Source organism: Botrytis byssoidea (genome assembly GCF_014898295.1).
Source record: "Botrytis byssoidea strain MUCL 94 chromosome Unknown BBYS_011, whole genome shotgun sequence".
Taxonomy (NCBI): Eukaryota; Fungi; Ascomycota; class Leotiomycetes; order Helotiales; family Sclerotiniaceae; genus Botrytis; species Botrytis byssoidea.
In genome coordinates, this window is record NW_024065852.1 from 407,733 (window position 1) to 427,379 (window position 19,647).

At 43.7% G+C, this 19,647-nt stretch overlaps 10 protein-coding genes across 10 annotated transcripts; 7 read left to right on the forward strand and 3 right to left on the reverse strand.

Annotated features, from left to right (window-relative positions):
* Window positions 1-301: 301 nt before the first annotated feature.
* Window positions 302-1,869, reverse strand: EAE97_006149 (uncharacterized protein; the record flags this gene model as incomplete). Its single annotated transcript, XM_038876662.1, has 4 exons — window positions 302-397; window positions 448-1,295; window positions 1,351-1,525; window positions 1,603-1,869. 4 exons carry the CDS (start codon window positions 1,867-1,869, stop codon window positions 302-304), a joined length of 1,386 nt encoding a protein of 461 aa, XP_038732369.1.
* Window positions 1,870-2,222: 353 nt separating this feature from the next.
* EAE97_006150 (uncharacterized protein) lies at window positions 2,223-4,504 on the forward strand (the record flags this gene model as incomplete). The annotated part of the gene is made up of 4 exons (XM_038876663.1): window positions 2,223-2,231; window positions 2,342-2,404; window positions 2,514-3,269; window positions 3,326-4,504. 4 exons carry the CDS (start codon window positions 2,223-2,225, stop codon window positions 4,502-4,504), a joined length of 2,007 nt encoding a protein of 668 aa, XP_038732370.1.
* A 698-nt stretch (window positions 4,505-5,202) lies between these two features.
* EAE97_006151 (uncharacterized protein) lies at window positions 5,203-6,385 on the forward strand (the record flags this gene model as incomplete). Its single annotated transcript, XM_038876664.1, has 6 exons — window positions 5,203-5,275; window positions 5,329-5,366; window positions 5,420-5,461; window positions 5,520-5,939; window positions 5,994-6,248; window positions 6,299-6,385. The coding sequence occupies 6 exons, from the start codon at window positions 5,203-5,205 to the stop codon at window positions 6,383-6,385; spliced, it is 915 nt and encodes a 304-aa protein (XP_038732371.1).
* Window positions 6,386-6,921: 536 nt separating this feature from the next.
* On the forward strand, window positions 6,922-7,212 carry EAE97_006152 (uncharacterized protein; the record flags this gene model as incomplete). The annotated part of the gene is made up of 2 exons (XM_038876665.1): window positions 6,922-7,108; window positions 7,164-7,212. Exons 1-2 carry the CDS (start codon window positions 6,963-6,965, stop codon window positions 7,210-7,212), a joined length of 195 nt encoding a protein of 64 aa, XP_038732372.1. The 5' UTR covers window positions 6,922-6,962.
* Window positions 7,213-7,483: 271 nt separating this feature from the next.
* On the forward strand, window positions 7,484-9,268 carry EAE97_006153 (uncharacterized protein; the record flags this gene model as incomplete). The annotated part of the gene is made up of 1 exon (XM_038876666.1): window positions 7,484-9,268. The coding sequence occupies one exon, from the start codon at window positions 7,484-7,486 to the stop codon at window positions 9,266-9,268; it is 1,785 nt and encodes a 594-aa protein (XP_038732373.1).
* Window positions 9,269-9,772: 504 nt separating this feature from the next.
* EAE97_006154 (uncharacterized protein) lies at window positions 9,773-11,429 on the reverse strand. The gene is made up of 4 exons (XM_038876667.1): window positions 11,243-11,429; window positions 10,844-11,101; window positions 10,468-10,712; window positions 9,773-10,298 (listed from the first exon to the last, which is right to left on the reverse strand). The coding sequence occupies exons 2-4, from the start codon at window positions 10,904-10,906 to the stop codon at window positions 10,235-10,237; spliced, it is 372 nt and encodes a 123-aa protein (XP_038732374.1). The 5' UTR covers window positions 10,907-11,101; window positions 11,243-11,429; the 3' UTR covers window positions 9,773-10,234.
* Window positions 11,430-12,280: 851 nt separating this feature from the next.
* Window positions 12,281-13,829, forward strand: EAE97_006155 (uncharacterized protein). Its single transcript, XM_038876668.1, has 2 exons — window positions 12,281-12,643; window positions 12,698-13,829. Exons 1-2 carry the CDS (start codon window positions 12,440-12,442, stop codon window positions 13,712-13,714), a joined length of 1,221 nt encoding a protein of 406 aa, XP_038732375.1. The 5' UTR covers window positions 12,281-12,439; the 3' UTR covers window positions 13,715-13,829.
* A 295-nt stretch (window positions 13,830-14,124) lies between these two features.
* EAE97_006156 (uncharacterized protein) lies at window positions 14,125-15,270 on the forward strand (the record flags this gene model as incomplete). The annotated part of the gene is made up of 1 exon (XM_038876669.1): window positions 14,125-15,270. One exon carries the CDS (start codon window positions 14,125-14,127, stop codon window positions 15,268-15,270), a length of 1,146 nt encoding a protein of 381 aa, XP_038732376.1.
* A 188-nt stretch (window positions 15,271-15,458) lies between these two features.
* Window positions 15,459-16,930, reverse strand: EAE97_006157 (uncharacterized protein; the record flags this gene model as incomplete). The annotated part of the gene is made up of 3 exons (XM_038876670.1): window positions 15,459-16,343; window positions 16,398-16,669; window positions 16,747-16,930. 3 exons carry the CDS (start codon window positions 16,928-16,930, stop codon window positions 15,732-15,734), a joined length of 1,068 nt encoding a protein of 355 aa, XP_038732377.1. The 3' UTR covers window positions 15,459-15,731.
* An 881-nt stretch (window positions 16,931-17,811) lies between these two features.
* EAE97_006158 (uncharacterized protein) lies at window positions 17,812-18,822 on the forward strand (the record flags this gene model as incomplete). Its single annotated transcript, XM_038876671.1, has 4 exons — window positions 17,812-17,977; window positions 18,058-18,110; window positions 18,159-18,313; window positions 18,369-18,822. 4 exons carry the CDS (start codon window positions 17,812-17,814, stop codon window positions 18,820-18,822), a joined length of 828 nt encoding a protein of 275 aa, XP_038732378.1.
* Window positions 18,823-19,647: the final 825 nt, after the last annotated feature.

The window sequence follows — 19,647 nt, forward strand, 5'->3', positions numbered from 1 at the left end:
TGTAATTTGAAGAGAGGTTGCTGCCGTGCCTTTGATCTTCCGTGGAGCGCGGGAAGAATTGGAGAAATTTCCGAGATCACGTGACATTGGTATTCCGAGCCGGCCTGCTCAGAGGAGCAGAACTGGCTGACTACAAAATTTCTTTAGTCCAACATTTTAAAACTATACTTGATAGGCATTCAATGTCTGGTTCATTCGCATCAAAGCAAACCAATCATATATTCACAGCAAGCATCACATCTACAATACACTCTAAGAGCTTTTGATAATACACCCCGTTATCCCATCTTTAAATCTAGCTTTACACTGAAAGACCAAGCTCCTCTGCATAAGGAAGAACATAAAGATCACCAACTGCCGAAACTGTAGCTTTGCCCTCCAAAATAGCCTTTGCAGCCTATAATAAACATTAGTATCACGTCGTATGAGTAATGAAGAGGTACATACCGATTTCAACTTCTCAATGCTGACAGATTCGACGCTCTTGCCAACTTCGTCAATTTGGAATGCCTTACCGCCGTGGACAAGTCCAGAGCCAGTCAAGACAAGACCAGCCTCAACGTTTTGGCCTTCCTCCAATGCGTTGTACTTGGCATTAGCGACAGCCTTTGTGAAATCTTCTTGACTGATGGAGCCTTCAGAAATTGCCTTGAGGGCCTTGACAGCCTCAATAGCAGCTGATCTAACAGCAGACGCAGAACCATTGAATTGAATTGCCAGAAGTCCAGCATCAGAGTAAGCAAAGTTAGTAGCTGTGGCGCTGGCTCCTGGGAATGAAGATGCAGCCTTGGATAAGATTGAGAATCCAGTGGACCACTTGATGCTTGATTTTCCACCGAGGAGAGATGCGAGGACGGAGAATTCAGGTTTGTATGATTCTCCTGCTGTAAAGGAACTAGATCCAGGGAAAGCGAGAACAAATGAATTACCCGAGCCATGGGCAATACGTTCCTCACCACCATAGTATTTAGTGGCACCAGGACCAGAGAGACCTTGTCCAGCATGAGCACCAGTGAAGAACTCTCCTACCCATTTCGATAAATCTGCCTGGCTGGCACCATTTGCAACAACGGCGATGTTTGACTTTGAGTATGCTTGGGTTGAGAATTCGCTGACGGAGTCTGAGCTCAAGTATTTTGTGAGAGGTGTAGATGAAGATGGGAAGAGAGGCGTTCCGAGTCCTCTATGGAATGCAACACCGTGTGCTGAGTTGATAGCAAGCTCGGATACACTCCCAAGGAGTTTCTTTTGGCCCAACTTAATCTGGTGCTCGACTTCTTCGTGGTATTCATGAGCTGTTATGAACAGTCAGTTGGCGCCCTTATGAATTTTTCTCAAATCTAGACTTACAAGTATACTTTGTCGCGGAAATGACTTCACCAAGGAGCTCGGTAAAGTATGGTAAATCCTCCCGAAGAAACTTAGCCTCAACGACGAGTGCCTCGCGGGTGTGGTAAGCGTTCAATTGTGCGCCCAAGAGTTCAGATTCTCTACAGATACGGAGAGCGGATCGCTTCAAGGTGTTCTAATTTGTCAAATATAAGTCAGTATCTTACACAATACAATAAAATGCGAAAGTTGGTGCTCGTGTTTGAAGTTTACCTTGAATGCAAATCGCTCTAAGCCTGATGTCAAACCTGGTGCAGTCTGATATCTTGTTCCAGCCTTAGCAACGACAGCGAGTTTTGTGGTGGCTCCAGCAACATCTCTGCTTGCGACTTTAACTCCAGCAACATCAGATGATTCGTATGAAAATGAAGTCGATCCGGAGGAAACGGCAGCAAGGCCACGACGATTAGCTGGCTGAGCACAGCATTGCCTGCGAACAGCAAGCTGTGCGTGTCTTCCAATCGCCGACCGTGAGATCATTGTTTGGATATATTGGTATGGGGAGGGGAGACTCGGTATTTTTTGAAGATCAAGACGTTCAATAATACCAATATCCTACAGTTCTTTTCGCTGGAAGATCTCGGAACAATCGCGCTAGTCTAAATATAGTTTAGTGTTTTGTGTAATTCAATCCCCTCCAATTTTGATTTGCCCATTCGACAATTGGTCCCCCACCTCAAAATTTCTAAGTAATAATCTGAGTATTCGACAATCTGGAATTTCCACCTATTCTACAATTTCATTTAGCATCTTCCATTTTGTCAATGAAATATCGGTAGTAATTGTGGAAGCTCTAGGGATATTGAAATCATCCTCTAGTAGCAACAAAAATCATGTCCAAAGTAAGTTCAATTGCTTTAACTCAGCACCATCGCTGTCGCCTGCCATTCGCATTCAAGATATATATTACAAGACTGCGAATTACATCGTAACCAGCTGACTCAATGGGCAGTCCAAACATGCAGTTGAGCTTTGCTCATTGCTCGTCGATGATATTTATGGAGAACTGTCGTCTGTAAGTCCACCGCTCACTCCATCAATCCAAAATATATTGAACCAAGCCTTGCATAAATGACAAGGCTGAAGAAAACATTTCTGCTGTTGTAGAGTCTGACATCATGTAGCGCATTTTCACTATTTTACTTCGACGGGGAAGGTTACCTATGAATGCGCTCAAACGACATACTCAACTCACAACTCGACAATTGAAGCTTGGATTAACAGTTCTAGTACGACAAAATTTGGTTTACCATAACTCAGAAGGCAGTGACACCCATTATGAAGCAAATATCGATGCCGCATATGCGTTGGTTAGATCTGGGAAAATCTTAGAAATCGCGGAAGAACGATTTGGGTCTGTTGCGGCCGAGATTATGGGACAATTGGTACTTTTGGGTCACGCTAAAATATCCGACATAATCGCAGAGTTAAACAAGAACCACGAACCACACGCCAATGTCAATGGCAATGGCAATGGAATCAATGGCGCGACGAATGGCAATGGTGTTCATTCATACCCCTCAGGGCAATTGAATCATACCTTGATCCAATTGCTGGAGGAAGGATTTATTCAACCTGTTGGCCAAAATATGTTTCGAAGTCCGACAGACAGTTACAATGCGGTTGAGAAGGCGCTTCTTCAGGATAGTTATGGGGGAGCCACGAGAGGAACGAAGCAAAAAGACGAGTTAAAGATGAGGATACGAGGACAGCTACAAGAATTGAGAGCTCAGGTTCCAAATTGGAAACCTGTTGGTTACAATCTCTCATCTACCAATGGCCATATGAACGGCACTGCCTCGAAACGAAGAAGACTTTCTCACAACGGCGGTGCAACCACTGGGTATGACTTTGGCGACGACGAAAGTAGCAGGCTTGATGTGAGGCTTTTGCATTCTCTGTGGCTGTCTGGATTACATGCTAACAAAATGTTCAGGGAAATTTAGTTTTGCGAATCAACCATGAGAAGTGTACTGTCTTTATGAGAAATCGACGACTCGTTGAGCTTGCGAATTCCCGTATTGGTGTAACCACATCGTATATCTATGCGGAACTTCTTCGACTCATGGCAGAACAGATACCTAGATGTCGACCCGACCCGAGAATTGACGATGCTGTGGATGAAGCTGATGGACCTTCAATCATAATAACAACACAAGAGTTGACTGATGCCTTAAGTAAGACAATCAACGTATCCACTGGAATTGGCAAAGCTACTAGTCAAAATATCGATACTTCTAGACTTGACAAACTTCAGAATGGCAGAAAGAGAAAGGCTCAAGATGAAGCAGAAGTAGAAGGAGTGGCGAGTTCCGATGAAGAGTCAGAAGATGATCACAAGCCTTCCACGAATGGAAACGGGCATGCAATGGATGTCGACGAAGATGATCCATTTTCGGATCAACCCGGAGCAAACACGACCAAGCGAGCCGTCACTTTCAAAGACCGAGACAGATCTCCTCCCCCAACAGAGAGTCGCCAGGCCCGAATGATGCATGTAATGAGCCATCTCCAACTGTTAGCCACTGATGATTGCCAGCTACTACGAAAGTGTGGTACTCGGCAAATGGGTGAATGGACGGTAGATTTTGAGCGTGTGATTGACCGACTTCGCGAATCTGAACTCGACTCCATTATATATGAGAATTTTGGCCAAATTGGACACCGACTCGTACGAGTTATGAGGAAGATGGGAAAGCTTGAAGAAAAGCATATTGCCAAATTGGCGTTGATCAAGCAGCAGGACTCCCGTACTACACTTGTGAACATGCAAATGCATGGTATGGTTGATATCCAGGAAGTTCCCAGGGACGCTGGTCGATTGATTGTACGTACTATACATTTGTGGTTTTGTGATGAAGACCGGGTTACCTCGCTTTTGTTGGACCGAACTTACAAGGCTATGTCGAGGTGTCTTCAACGACTCGATGTAGAGAAGCGACGCAAAGCAGATGTCATTGCATTATCAGAGCGTACAGATGTTCAAGGTCAAGAGGAGGCCTTTCTTCGACCTGAACAGATGAACCAGTTACGTGAGGTTCGGGCGAAGGAGGAAGATTTGTTAGGACAGATTTGTAGACTCGATGAATTGGTCGGCATATTTCAAGATTATTAACTCGTATGGATGGTTTTGGTTCGGGCTTTAGCGTTCTTGATTTTTCACACTGGGGGCGGCGCCATCTACTGCATAAAGAAAGGCGTTCTAGTATAGTCGAGCAGCAATGGTTATTTCCAGTTGACTCATTACTTTGAGATACCATAGGTTCATTTCGTAGCCTAGATTAGTTGCTTAGGTAAATATTCTCCAAATTTACAAATTGTAAGTAGGTGTGAAGCTTATAATGCTATTGTTTCGCTTCTGCTTATTCCCCTTGAATCCAAACAATATTACCTAATTACCTACCTACCTAATACCGTTCACTCAACACTAGAAACTCCTTGAGAGTATTATTAAAAAAAATGGTTGATGATTCAAGTCTTATCAAATAATATCAATCTCCAAGGCTGAATTCCCACCTGTTATCTTGATCATCTAATAGATATTATCAACCAGTTTCGCCAGTTACGTTTCATACCCCACGGCAAACTATACTGACTTGGTGCTAATTGTACCTGGTGCGCACGGACAACTCACAAGGGCTTTCTAAAGGTCCAAAGAAAAAAAAAGTTTGGGAATCACACCAGACAAAACATTTTTCTATTTCCACAATCTTTGAAGAATAGAACAATTCAAAGCCTCGGACAATTTCATATACTTCACTCATTTAGTTGATTTTGAAGCATTTTCTATTTGATTTTGTCATTACCGCCATAATGTCTCCAATTGCTGCATCGCCTTCTAAAGGCTATAAGTCAGAATCTACATTGGCTAGATTGTTGGGCTCAGGTTAGTTTCTTCGGATTAGTTCAGATACGAGCAATCACTTACACTATGCGTAGGATCTGCCGGTATTGCTGAACTTGCTGTCTTTCATCCTGTATAGACACACCAAGAACCCTCATTGAAAATGAACTCACTGACCCATCAAAGGTCGACACAATCGCAAAGAGACTGATGAGCAATCAGGGATCGGTACAACCACCCGTCAATGCACTTTTCTGCCATGTCATGCTAATTACTTGTATTGCAGACCAAGGGCAAATTGGCAGAAGTTATCTTCAAGGACAAGGCAACAGCATCTGTCGGCACCAAATTCTTTTCTCTCTTCCCCGGTCTAGGATATGCTGCAGGATATAAAGTCCTACAAAGAGTCTACAAGTATGGTGGGCAACCATTTGTTCGCGACTATCTTACTACACACCACGGTAGTACTTTCGAAAACACATTTGGCAAAAAGACTGGAAAGGCCATGATGAGTTCAGTAGCAGGAAGTCTTGTTGGAATCGGAGAGATTGTCCTCCTCCCCCTCGATGTTCTCAAGATCAAGCGTCAGACAAACCCTGAGGCTTTCAGAGGACGAGGTGTTGTCAGAATTGTTAGAGATGAAGGGTTTGGATTGTACAGAGGCTGGCAATGGACCGCTGCAAGAAACGCACCAGGATCCTTTGCTGTGAGTTCCCCTACTACTCCTCTTTACTTAGACGGCTGCTAATATAGTTCAAAGCTCTTCGGAGGATCTGCCTTTGCTAAGGGATACCTTTTCAATTTGAACGATTACAACAAGGCCACCTGGTTCCAGAACTTCGTGGCTTCTATCGCCGGTGCTTCTGCATCCCTTGTCGTCTCCGCCCCTCTCGATGTTATCAAGACTCGTATTCAAAACCGCAACTTCGAGAACCCAGAAAGTGGTTTCAGAATTGTGTCAAGCATGATGAAGAATGAGGGCATGACTAGTTTCTTCAAAGGTTTAACACCAAAGGTATGCTAGGATTTCACCCATTGTTAAGTAACGACACTAACGTCTGATAGTTATTGATGACTGGACCAAAATTGGTGTTTTCTTTCTGGCTTGCACAAACTTTAATCCCTGCTTTTGATATCGCTCTTTCCAAATAGAATGTTCGTGCGCAATTGAGCCTCGTAATGTAATAATACCAAGACGGATGGGATGGAAAACTGGCGTTTAATGATATAAAACGATATATTGTACACTCCTTGTAGATAGCTGGGAGTCGATATATGGGAGGGCAAATCACTCGACTCAAATGACAATGAAAATAATAAACAGAATAGATACCTAAATCATTGCTGTTACGTATTTTGCTGTGAATCACTGCGTGACTCAATTACTGGGGCTGATGAGCATTCTATCATACCCAGCAGTATTTTGCGAGTGGTTTTGAATAGAACTCTATAAGCCTCCCACTTCTCATTGTCTGATAAGCATGTTCTGGGAATCCAGAAGTCTCATTATATCATGCAAATATGGGTAGAAAGTAATAGTAGAATTTTATGGCTTCCCTACTCGTAGTTTACTTTATCATTTATTACCCCTCCATGAAGGAGCTATGGCATCTCGGCAATAGCCGGGAATTTCTGTATCCACAAATTTCAACTTATTTAATCATCAACTTTCAACAAACACAAAATTTCCATACATACACCGTAATAAATCACACGTGAAAGCATCATCATGCCTACTCCAACATATCTCATATCTAGAGTTGGTGATCCAATCTTTGCCATATTTATTGGAGTAGGGGCAACGGTGACCCGTATCAATAGGGAAGAAAAGGAGCAAGGACGCACCACTCAGCAAACAATCGATTCTGCATTCAGGTACGTAGTTTGGACGTCCATCCCTCTTGAGCATTCAATAACACACGTCATATAGAAGAATCGGCTTTCCTCGTTCGAATGATCCTTTGGCGAAGAAGAATTAAGAGTTGTGGAAGGTGCCTTCGATTGGTCGATATGCACCAAATACTTCAAGGAAGGCGCATGGCATGCTCTATATCTTAAGACTTTCTTTCCATTTAAATAATATTTATCATGCAACAACAAGTATTTCACCAATTTGCAATCCTGGAATAACAGTCGTGCAACTGTCAGCACTTTAATCTCACTCCGTCTCCTATCCTTCACGCAGTTTCCTGCATTGGATAGTGAAAGACTTCTACAATATTCATACAATCCTGATCTTTGAACGCTTCAATGGCAGAAGGCAGCGAAGATTCTTACTTGTACATGAAAAGCCATTCAAGGGCAAATCATGGCTTCGTCAATGGAGAAGCCTTTTCTGGCAAATCACCATCTACCTGTCTTCCAAAGAAGCTCAGCGCGGATACTCGAACAACGCCTGCTTCGCCTTCGCATAAGCCTCACCGTCAAAAGAGCAACGTAGTTGTTGGACATGGCGGATCTTCTAATGTTACAAAATCTGTGGACGCTCCCACCGTTGGACCGCCCAATCATGATGATTATATGGCTTTTGACCTTTATGAGCAAGATCCCGACATGGTCTACGGATCCTCGGATTACAATCTTCGAAGACAGTCATCAGACTTCCGACTCAACTTTGAAGATATGATTGTGTTGCCAATGAGACTCAAGAAACCATCCACTGCGATTAACCTCGACGCACATAGTTTCACTGATATCGATGAGTTCGACTACGCAGATCAGCACGTCTATTATAGTCAACTTATCACTACTGTTAACTCAAATTCGGCGAGACACGAATACGCTGTACGCAAAGGACCTCTTTGGAACTGCGCCTGGGAAATTCTTGTACCAAAAGGTCTTCATCCAACCTATCTTACAGAGGATGAATTTGTAAAGTTGGTGTTAAGTCAGGGCAACGATACGACTAAATGGATGGATACCAACATTCCAATTCTACATAGAAGAGCACTTCAAAAAGCGGGCGCTGCACGTCAAAAGCTTTCAAACGCGGGTATTTCTCCATTTGAGCTGACTCAAGAGTACCTGGAGTCTTTTGAATGGATGGACAAGATTGAGCAAGATAATTTTATCAAGACTTTCCAGAAGCTGCAGTTACAAGTTTCCTTTCAGAAACAAGGCATTTCAGTGAGAATTGAGGATATTGACAGTATCCCTTATGAAGATGAGGAAAAGATCATTGGGAAGTCACACACGAAGCTGGTTGACGGGTCTTGCATCCAACAAGACTGTTCCCCTGACGTTGACGACTCGTTCATGGTTGACAAACTTAGCCTTGATGAATTTGAGAACCAGTTTTGGAATGATGATTACAAGAAGGCTTCTCCGTCATCCAAGAAGGCTCCTGCTCCGTTCCGCAGCACGCCAACTCCACAAACATACCAATCTCCAACTGCTCCCAACCTTCACGACGAAGCCGTTTCTTTAAAGTGCTTGAAGAATATTTTATGTTCCCAGGGTATTGAACCTGGTCCATCCTCTCCTCTTCTCAGATCTGATGAAGGCTCGGACTACTTCAAGATCAATCAGGAGACCAAGAATGCCCATAATTCCAATAGAGGTTCCGTGAGCCAATCTCCATTGTCACCACTCGAAGCTGCCAAGAGCTATCCTTACAAAAGTTTTTATGTTCCTCCACCAAAAAATACCGACTCTCATGTTCTCTTCTCTCTTCAAGATCCTCCTTCTCTGACTCCTCTTAAAACTACACAATCTGAATCTGGTCGCCTTGAATCCTCGAGTAGCTCAAGCCATGATCCCAGTGATGGCAGCAGTAGTACTCCGGGTTCCAAATCACAATCTCGCAAATCTGAAGCTAGTTCTGTCGGTGGAGCCCCTCTTACGGGTACTCTTAGTGGTGGCAGTGCCTGCCAAAGCCAACAGTCATGCAAGACAGAGGGAAGCCGGGCAAGTGGAGCCAGCGATAAATTCGCCAGTATTGGCAAGAGAATCGAGGGTTCCCCTAAAGCTCTCAAGAAGAAGTTGAGCTCGGTTTTCGGAACGATTGGAAGATCTGGAAGATCGGGTACGCAATGAGAAGAGACTGCTTGAGTGTTGCAGACGTTGTTGCTACTAATTGCTCATACTGAGGCATTGTTCATTACTCAAGGGCGTACTATTGAGATGCAAAGATCGCAAATTGTGCACAAGACATGTGAGGTGCTGACTCGATGGAGAATTCACAATGAAAGAAACATGGTTATGAAGGGGTATCACAGGCTCTATTATCAACTAGTATTGTTATTGTTGGAATCAAGTATGAAATTATGGTCATCAAATAGCTTGAAATCACTACCAAGCTCTCTGGGTTTACGGAGAGACAATTGCACATTCGCTAGAGGTTAGATAAGTATAGGACAGAGAGATAGTCAGAATTACAACAGATCAACCACGAGTCAAATGACATCATCAATGCGTGTTGGAATTGATGAAGGGCCTCCTCCACTCTCGTAACTTCACGATCCAACACAAGCATGTTCAATCTCTCCTCAAATCATAATCTCATTGAAACTGCAGAAAAACAGTAAATCACGAATCTAAAGACTTCACGTATACCTAGCACATTTTGAAACCATGCATGTGTTGGCAGAAAGCATCGTATCATATTGTCCCTATTCCCAATAAACCCCTCCTACTAAAAGCATGAAACAAGGAAAGGATAACAACCCCTATGAATAATTCACAACATCGACGTCCGAAATTCCCACTTCCCAAGAGCATACACAACTGTTCCATCAACCCATATACAGATAATCAGTCTTTTCTTGCTGATCTCCTTTGCTGCGAAACCGTAAGGGAGGCGCTTGGGATGATCGAAGAGGTACATGAGAAATGGTTGGTTGTTACGCTCCAAGGTGCTTGAGCGGGAAAACTTGGAAGTCGACGAGTAAATAAGAAAAACTGCCCCAGGTTGTAATGTAGTCACACGGCCCTGCCTATCCATCACCGCCTCGCCTTATAAACGCCTATGATGAGTTGTACTGAAGTCTAAAGAAGCGGAATTTAGTTGGCTTCTTCCAAAGCTTCACCGAAGGTGTTTTCGCCCGAGTATGAGATGTATAGGAATCTATTTCGTAGTCAAGTTAGCATTTATATCGTAGAATCATTTGGGATTTCTTTGTTCATCCATGAATATGGTGTTGTGTTGGAATCGATTTGGTTTAATCGCGATAATCACGATAACGGTAACGATAGAGCGGTATGACGTTATGAAAAGTAGATAATGGAGAACGTACCCATCCTCGTCCTTATGTTCCTCATAAATGGAGCTCATCAAAGCAGCAGTAGGCGGTAAGACCTCATCGACGAAAATGAAGATTGCCTTTTCCGGGGAAAGCTTGATACGTTTGCGGATAACGTACACAAACTGACCGACGGTGAGATCGCTGGGAACGAGATACTTCTTCTTGTCGATCGTGGCGATGTCGGATTTCTCGACCTTCTCGCAGATGACGGGAATACGGTCGGAGTATTTTTGACGCTAGATACAAAAGTCAGTCGGGTTGTGGTGAAAGGAAAGCAGGTGCAATAAGTCGGTTTGAGGGTTTGGGGGATGCGATCGTGATAGTGGGGAAGAGGAGGTAATGGTTAGGAGGTTGGAATGCGACTTACGATGCGTTCAGCTTCAGCCTTGCGCTTCTCGAATGGGTGCTCGTCCTTAAACTTGGATCGCATTTTGAAATGAGTTATTAGATGTTTTGTTGGTTAAGAGTTGTTGGGTTATTGTTGAAAGGTAAACAGGGTTGAGAGCGTTGATGTTGTATGTGTTGTGTTGTTGATGTAATGGAGGATGGAGGATGGAGGATGGAGGGGAGAGGTAGTGTGAAGGAGTAGGTAGGGAGGGAGATGTAATGGAGAGAGTGAGAGAGACTAATAACGTATTATTAAAGGCCATAAAGCCTGCCTAAGTGCAGGTGGCTAAGTAGCGTAAGCGGTGAGTGATTGATTGTGAATCACACTTCTTGCCTAGTGCCTAGCGATAAGTAAATTGTATGGATGGATTATACGTACGGCTTGAGCTTTATTACATGCGTATTATGATACTGTACTGTGACTTGCAGGTGAGAGGTGTGGTTGTATGAGAAGAGTACGGGTTGAATATAGATTTATTATATATATGGTTGGTATAGATTTATTATATATGTGGTTGGTATATCAGTTAGACAGAAAGATTGACTCGAGATTACGGTAAATAGCTAGGAACGTATCTAATAGAACAATAGCAGCTGACGATGGTGAAGAGTGAAGAGTGAATTATGGAATATGAATGACATGCCTGTTTCAGATTACTCCCAAGGGCACATGATGAAAAATATACTCATACAATGATACAAGTGATCATTCATTCATACTTCAGACTTCATCCTTCATCCCCCATAGCCTCCCTTTTCTTTGTCATTCTGTTTCTCTTTGACCGTCGTTCTCTTTCTGCCCTCCCTTCGTAGATACGCTCGAGGGATGGGACTAAACCCCAGACAGCAACCCCACTCGAGATAGAGGCAAAGAGGCGGCTAGAGATGGAGTCAAGAGGGTCACGGGTATCTTGTTGGAGGAGGGACCTGGACATCCTTACCAGGAGAACATGCTAATATACCAATAGTTGGTGTCAAATGATCTCCTATCATTGAAGTACACATGGATAGAGATACTCCGTACCTCGTACTTACAGTCGTTCTGCCGGTAGTGAGTTACCCGGGTGTACATAGTAATCTATTATCTCATGCCTGGCGAGTCTGGGTATATGTTATGTATCTCGCATCTGGACTTTCTCTCTCTTCCTCCATAAGGTTTTCTTTTGAATCTTCTGGTGTTCTTCAACTTCCAAGGTTGTGATAAGTAATCTCTCGGATTCTTACGGATCTGTTCTCTGTACTCAATCTCAGTAAGTTCTCCGTGAATACCGTAAGTCTCTAGGTACTAGGTAGGTCTTCAATGTCTTGTTCTGCTCAGCACCGGTAAATCGTTACCAAAATCTTCCGATGATGGCCAGTGCTTGCTTCCCTTTCTAAAAGTTGACCATTCATCGCCGTCATGATCATAGAAATCGTACCACGGCAAAGAGCAAAAATAATATCGATAAATCTAGTCCTCTGAATTACACCCAAATAGTCACTTCCACAACTATATCTCCTTATTTGTGGCATGTTTCTTGTGTTATAGGGCTCAATTCCTTTCAATTCTAAGCTGACCATTTCCTTTCCTTTCACAATGTCTCTTCCCATAAGAAGAGCTCGATTCTCGAGCTTGGGAAGAACTTCTTTCTCTAGACATTCTTTACCTTTGTATCCTCGGAGAACTTTCGCAGATCACCAAAAGCCTCCTAGACCAGGCTCTGGACGACCTACTGTTTGGGCACCAAAAACAAGAATTGCTGTTGGCGTTGTCTTTATTGGTGCTTTGATTTACAATATGGTATGGAGCATGCAATCAAGACTTATGCTTCGGGCTTCACTTACACCTTAGTAGGCAACAGAAGAACCGGCCAAGTTGGATGCCCCTACCATTGCGGAACGGGATACCCTCACTAAACGTGAATCTGGAGTTACGGAGAATTCGCCCATGCGATTGCGAATGGAAGAATTCATTAAGCAGCAGCAAAAGGAAATCGTACATGAATTGGAACAAGTCGACGGAAAGAAGTTTCGAGTTGATACATGGACTAGGGAACATGGCGGAGGTGGGATCTCCTGTGTATTGCAAGACGGCAATGTATTTGAGAAAGCAGGAGTAAATATCAGTGTGGTATATGGAACATTACCTCGACCGGCAATTGAAAAAATGCGAGCCAACCACAAGTCTATCGACCCTGATGTTCAATCCCTCGACTTTTTCGCTGCAGGATTAAGTATGGTCCTCCATCCAGTCAATCCAATGGCACCGACTGTCCACCTCAACTATCGATATTTCGAAACCGAAAATCCCGATGGTTCACCTGCTGCATGGTGGTTTGGTGGTGGAACGGATCTTACACCTAGTTACTTGTTCGACGAAGATGCTATTCATTTTCACAAGACAATTAAAGAAGCATGCGACAACCATGACAAAGAATACTATCCAAGATTCAAGAAATGGTGCGATAACTATTTCTCCAATAAACACAGAGGGGAAACGCGGGGTGTTGGAGGAATCTTCTTCGATGATTTAGAAGAAGGAAAGGATCAAGAAAACTTGTTTGCATTTGCACAAAGTTGTTTGAAAGCTTTCCTTCCTTCATATCTCCCAATCATCAATAAGAGGAAGGACATGCCATATACCGAGAAAGAAAAGGAATGGCAGCAAATTAGGAGGGGTCGATATGTGGAATTCAACCTGGTACATGATAGAGGTACAGCTTTCGGTTTGAATACACCAAGTGCGAGGGTGGAAAGTATTTTGATGAGTTTACCTTTGACGGCTAGTTGGAGGTATATGTATGAGCCGGAGAAGGGAAGTAGAGAACAGAGATTGGTAGACGTTTTGAGAGAACCTAGGGAATGGGTGTAAATGTTAGATGTGGGAATAGAAATAGTCGATTGATTAAATCTTTGCTGTATATATGAATTAGAAATTACATGTATGATATAAATGAAAGAACTGAATAAAAGAAAGATATCAGTGAGGTTTAAAATAATGGGTTTCCCTTACCTAGTACTTTTAGGCAAACGAACGAGCAAGCGAGCTTGGTTCCACCCCTCCTTTTCTGTTCTATCCAGTCTCATTCATTGCACCTCGAGCACATTTCCACATCTTATCTTAACACCACTTCAACTCTTCAACTCTTGTGGGAATATCCGGTTTCTATTTAAACGAAATAAACTCTATGTATCCAATTTCTATATTTTCTTTCTATCATAGAACTTCTCCAAAGTCATTAATAAAAACAATCTCATATCATCCATTCCCATCCCACCACAATGTCCACCCATCACGCTGCACCTCTACTCCCGTCTCAATCTCCATCTGCATCCCCCTCACTCCCTTCATCCCGTGATTTCATGACATCTCTCTTCAACAGTCTTACTTCTCCTACTTTTTCTTCTCCTATACAAACCTTAGACCCAAATGCAACGTCAGATTCCATCTCGTACACTCAGAGATTTTCAAGGGAGAATGAGAGGGGGAATGGAGATGGAAATCAAAATGGAAATCAAGATCTAAATCCATTAAAGCAATTAGATGCACAGAAAAAAGCATTATTGATGACGCTCCATGTTATTTTTCCTCCGCCGTTGCTATTGCACGCGTTGGATTTGTTGGATAGAGGGGCGGTGGGGAGGGTAGTTTCGAAAAGGGAGGAGGATATAGAGGAGGGAATTGGTAAGAGGGAGGGGGTAGGGGATATGAGGGATGGAGAGAAAAGGAGTATGGGGAAGAACTTCAGTGGCGCAGGACAGAAAGAGGTAGAGAATAGTAGGAGCATGGAAGTCAAAGATACAGAAGTAGGAGAGACAGCCAACGACGCCTATAACCCCAAAGTCACTCCATCCACATCCATATCCACACCCTCAAACAAGAATCCTTCTCCTCTCACCCCAAACCACCGCTCTCCCCTCAAAACAAAGCCAACAACACTTTACCAAGTGCGCTCCTCCCAGCCCCCCAAATGGCACTCCTCACGCTCTGCATCCGGAGCAGGTGCAGTAACAGGTCATGCAGCTGCAGAAAATACATACACCGTGCATCTGGACGCCTGGAACTGTAGCTGTGCCGCCTTTGCATTTTCTGCTTTTCCTGCTTCTTCTTCTTCTTCCTCTTCTACTCATTCCTATCCATACATTTCCACTTCTACTCCGTCTGCTTCTTATTTTCCGTGGGGCTTGGAGATCTCTCCAGATGAGGAATGTTCAGTTTCATTGGAGAAGCAGAAGGGAAAGGGAAAGGGAGAGGGAGAGGGAGAGGAAGAGAAGTGGCAATATGGAGGCTGGACGAAAACATCCCAAGTACCTATCTGTAAACATTTGTTGGCGTGTTTGTTGGTGGAGAGGTGGGGTGATGTGCTAGGGACGTTTGTACGAGAGAGGGTTGCGGGGAGGGAGGAAATGGGTGGCTTGGTTGTTTGAGGGGGGTTGGAGAATTGGGGTGACCTATGGGATATGGGTTATGGGAGGAAAGACGTTAGGAGCGGGGGAGATGTAGAGTAAATACGGCGGGGAAAAGAAGAGTGTGATGAGGGATGTGTCGCCTAAGATTAAGATTGGAATGTCGGTTGGCGCATGGGAGTTGAAACTATCTGATATCTTTCAAAATGAGTGTGTGAATTTGAACACTAGAATCAAACAGAAAGTAGAGAGCTCGGTTGCTTCTGGATTCAGGAAAAAACATCAATGAGCGAGCACATGCAAAGTGGTAAAATCACGCTGAAAACTTTCCACGGCTGCTATTATTCGCAAGCTATGCAATTATGATACAATGACATATCAATTCTCACGCTCAACTCAAATGTCCTATGTCATGCCCCAATCTGAATGCCCGTACCTCATAAACACCCAAAGATATTCACCAACTCCCCAATTGTTCGTCATCACTTCTTCTTTTCCTTATCCTCTTTCTCCTTTTCCGCTTCTTTGCCCTCCTTAGCATCCCCATTTACGCCATTAGTTCCTTGAGTCTTCTTGTCCTTCTCATCTTTGGCTTCATCCTTTTTGGCTTCTTTCTCCTCTTGTTGTTGTCTATTTTGGATTTTATTTTCGATAAGGTCGTGGAAGGCGGTGATGGCGCGGATCAAACTACTTAAGTAGATAGCCATCAATTGATCGTTGGTCTTTATGCTCATAGCATGTGCCAGTTCGCTGTTATTCTCAACAGGTGCATCGGCGCCGTTAGGGATGTGAGAGGAGGCTTTGGGTGTAGATAAATTAGGGAGGAGGTTGAAAACATCTTGGAGGTTGCCTAGAATGGCGTGGTTGACTGGTAAAGTTCCATCGAGGACGTTTTGTAAATATTGACCAATATCTCGTAATCGTGCGTGTAGTCCTTGCAATGATTGTACTTGGCTTGTGATTCGTGTTGAAAGAGTACCAACCGCCACGTCTCTAATATCTCTAAGTAAATGTTCAACTCCGATTTCTTCAGCCTCCTCAGCCTCGATGATCGTTGGTGTGTGTACGAAAGTCTTCGAAGTAGTTGTGCCGTCCTTAGATAATGTTAGAGCTTGACCAATTGCCTTTTCATGAGATAATGAACTTACATCTTTAATCTCCTCTACCGCAAAGTAGGCATCTGTTGGTACGCCGCTGTCTGTTGGCTGACAATTGATAATCACGAGTAATGGGTTGGGTGTATATCTTTTGAACAACTCATTGACCTCCAAATCTGAAGCTCTTAGCTTAGGCCCAGAATGATACCATCCTATCAGCTTCTCCTTTGCATTGATCTTCTTGAACATGTCATTCATCGATTCGACGTAGTTGTGGTCCAAAAACCATACTGATGGATCTTTCTCATCTTCTTCGAATGGAACTATTTGAGATTGCTATTAGTATGGTATAGAACATCAAACCAAGCTCAAACGAGCATGTTGAAGGGAGTCGACATACCAGCAAAACTGTTGGATACTCGTACATTCTTTCCTTCATTCTGTCCTAACAGAACTCCAACCACTCTGCGCGTGCCTTTACTTTCTGACCGTCCATAATGATCTGCTGCAGAGAGTAATACCAGCGGCGCAACTGATACAGTTCTCGAAACGAGGGAGAGGGTTTCTGCTGTAGTAGCAGGCATGATGAATTTAGATTTGTAGAGGTTGGTTGTTATGGAATAATGGAACAATTGTTGACAAGGCTGATATTCTTAGGTATTCGCGGCCAGAGCTTGCCTGGCACCCGGTGCTTAGCTCCAAACCGAATCGAGACGTCATCACGTGTCACACAGCGGGCACTTTGGGTAGTGGCGGGCGGAAGGGCGGGAGTTGGTCTCGCAGTAAAGAAGGTACGATGAGGTAAATGTCAATTGTGGACAGGAAGGATAGATCGGATGTAGGATACCGACCGTCACAAGGTTGAAATTATACAGTACCGGTACTGTATATCTTTCATAGGAAATTATGAGATTTTGCTGGTGATGTAAGAATACTGGCCCGTCCCGTATCATCCAAAAGAACCTCGGACGGACTTCACTTTGCAGACGCAGAAGGAGTTCCAGGAGCTTAAACTTCAAAGATTGTATTGTATTACAACCAAGATAACTCTGTGAAGGTCCGGTGAAATATCTACCCAGACATACTTCAATATACTCAATAGCTAGCTACTGTCAAGATAAGACCTCACTCGGGTCCCTTATGATATAAATGCCATCGATTTTCCCTTTATAAAATATTCATATCTTCTTCTTCCTCTTCTTCCTCTTCTTGTTGAGAGATTCTTGGCTCGATACACTGAGGGGATATCCCGGTGAATTTTTTCCGTCCCTCCGGTTGCCGCTCGGCAGAACAAGCTAGATTTACAGTGCTCTATATTCATTGTAACATTTCCATTCCCATTCCCATTCCCTCGCGTTCAAGGCTTGCGAATCTTTTTCTTCTGACTCTCTCCACTCTACAATCTGTATATTTTGGATTATTCCCCATACCTTTGTTTCGTTTTCCTTCACCCCATTAATTCAATATGGCACCAATTGGCGATGATGCCTCGCAGACCCTCCATGACTTGGTCAACAAACTCGAGTCGAGGGTCAAGGAGCTCGAAGACAAGCTTGCGCATGCTGCTGGTGGCCCAGCACCATCTCCTTCTGAGAGCGTCAGAATGATTCTTATGGGTCCTCCCGGTGCTGGTACGTATTCATGAGTTTGCTGGTCTTGCAATCGTGGTGTGTAAGCAAATTGGAGGCATCAGCTAAACTGTTTTGCACAGGCAAGGGAACTCAAGCTCCTAAGATTAAGGAGAGATTCTCATGCTGTCATTTGGTAAGCTATTCTACTTGCGGGAAAAAGGCAATACTAATGTTAGTTTAGGCTACTGGAGATATGTTGCGATCACAAGTTGCGAAGAAGACACCATTGGGCCGGGAAGCTAAGAAGATCATGGATCAAGGTGGTCTCGTCAGCGATGAAATTGTTATTGGCATGATCAAGGCCGAACTTGAGGGCAACTCAGAGTGCAAGGGAGGGTAAGTGCTGTCGGAGATTATTAAAGAAAAAAGCTCGTTCTGACGTGAAACATAGATTTATTCTTGATGGTTTCCCACGTACAGTCGTGCAAGCAGAGCGCTTGGATGCAATGCTTGCAGAGCGCAACCAAAAGCTACAACACGCAGTTGAACTTCAAATTGACGATAGTCTTCTTGTATCCCGCATTACTGGACGTTTGGTGCACCCAGCCTCTGGCCGATCGTATCACAGAATATTCAACCCACCTAAGGCAGACATGAAGGACGATATCACTGGTGAACCATTGGTCTCAAGATCCGACGACAATGCTGAAGCTTTAAAGAAGAGACTTGTTACCTACCACGCTCAAACTGCCCCTGTCGTTGGTTATTACCAAAAGACTGGCATCTGGAGTGGAATTGACGCTTCACAAGAGCCCGGCGCCGTTTGGAAGTCACTCTTGGGTGTATTCGACAAACAAAAGGGTGCTAACGGTTCGATACTTAGCAAAATTACCGGTCGATCTTAGAAAGACATTGGAATAAAGGTGATAAGTTAGCTTTGCATAGAGTTCTAAAAAGTTGTAATTGCATTTAAGTTAGTAGGCACAAGTGCAATCTTTCTGGAAGGAAGGCGTTTGTACAACCAAAGATATGCACTGGGGGCCATGTGAATTTAGAGGCTCTGTGTATTATTTGCACTGTGTTTTCCCGCACTTGAAGATTAATAAAAAGTGCTCAAATTGAATGAAGTCAATGAACAATCTTTCACAGAAATAAAGTTAAAATCTTCTCACATTCTACAATCTCTTTTGCCATGCATTCATTATATTTTCCGGGGCGCCCTATGTCGTTTCCCCAAAGTAAACTGGCAAAGAACCCACGGTTCCCCAACATAAGGGGGGGGGCATGGGAAATGGTTGGGTGGTTAAAATTGGGTTGCATCCGCCGATAGATGAGTGTTACGGCTGCATGAAACCGCGGAACACATGTGTAGCTGTAAACAAATTTTTCTTCCTGTTTTTCACCTGATGATGACGCATCGCGGGAGTCCTTAAGGAACGGATGGCTGTCCTGGAAGAGAAAGTGTAAGAATGAATATATATGGTCATGTCAGCAGTTCTTGTGCAATATATCATTTGAGTGAGAAAAGCGTCGAGGGATTTTGGAGGATTACTCGGTAAAGAAAGGAGTATCTGCAATATCTAGAGAAAGGAATCATTAGATCGAGATTCATCAGCTAAGCTGTGTCCCATTTGTGGACAATTGACGTCTAGGAAAGTCGGAGGTTGGAAGGGCCGATGGTGTGTATATTTTCTTCTTGTGTTCGACTTGATCTGTACCTCTAATCCTTT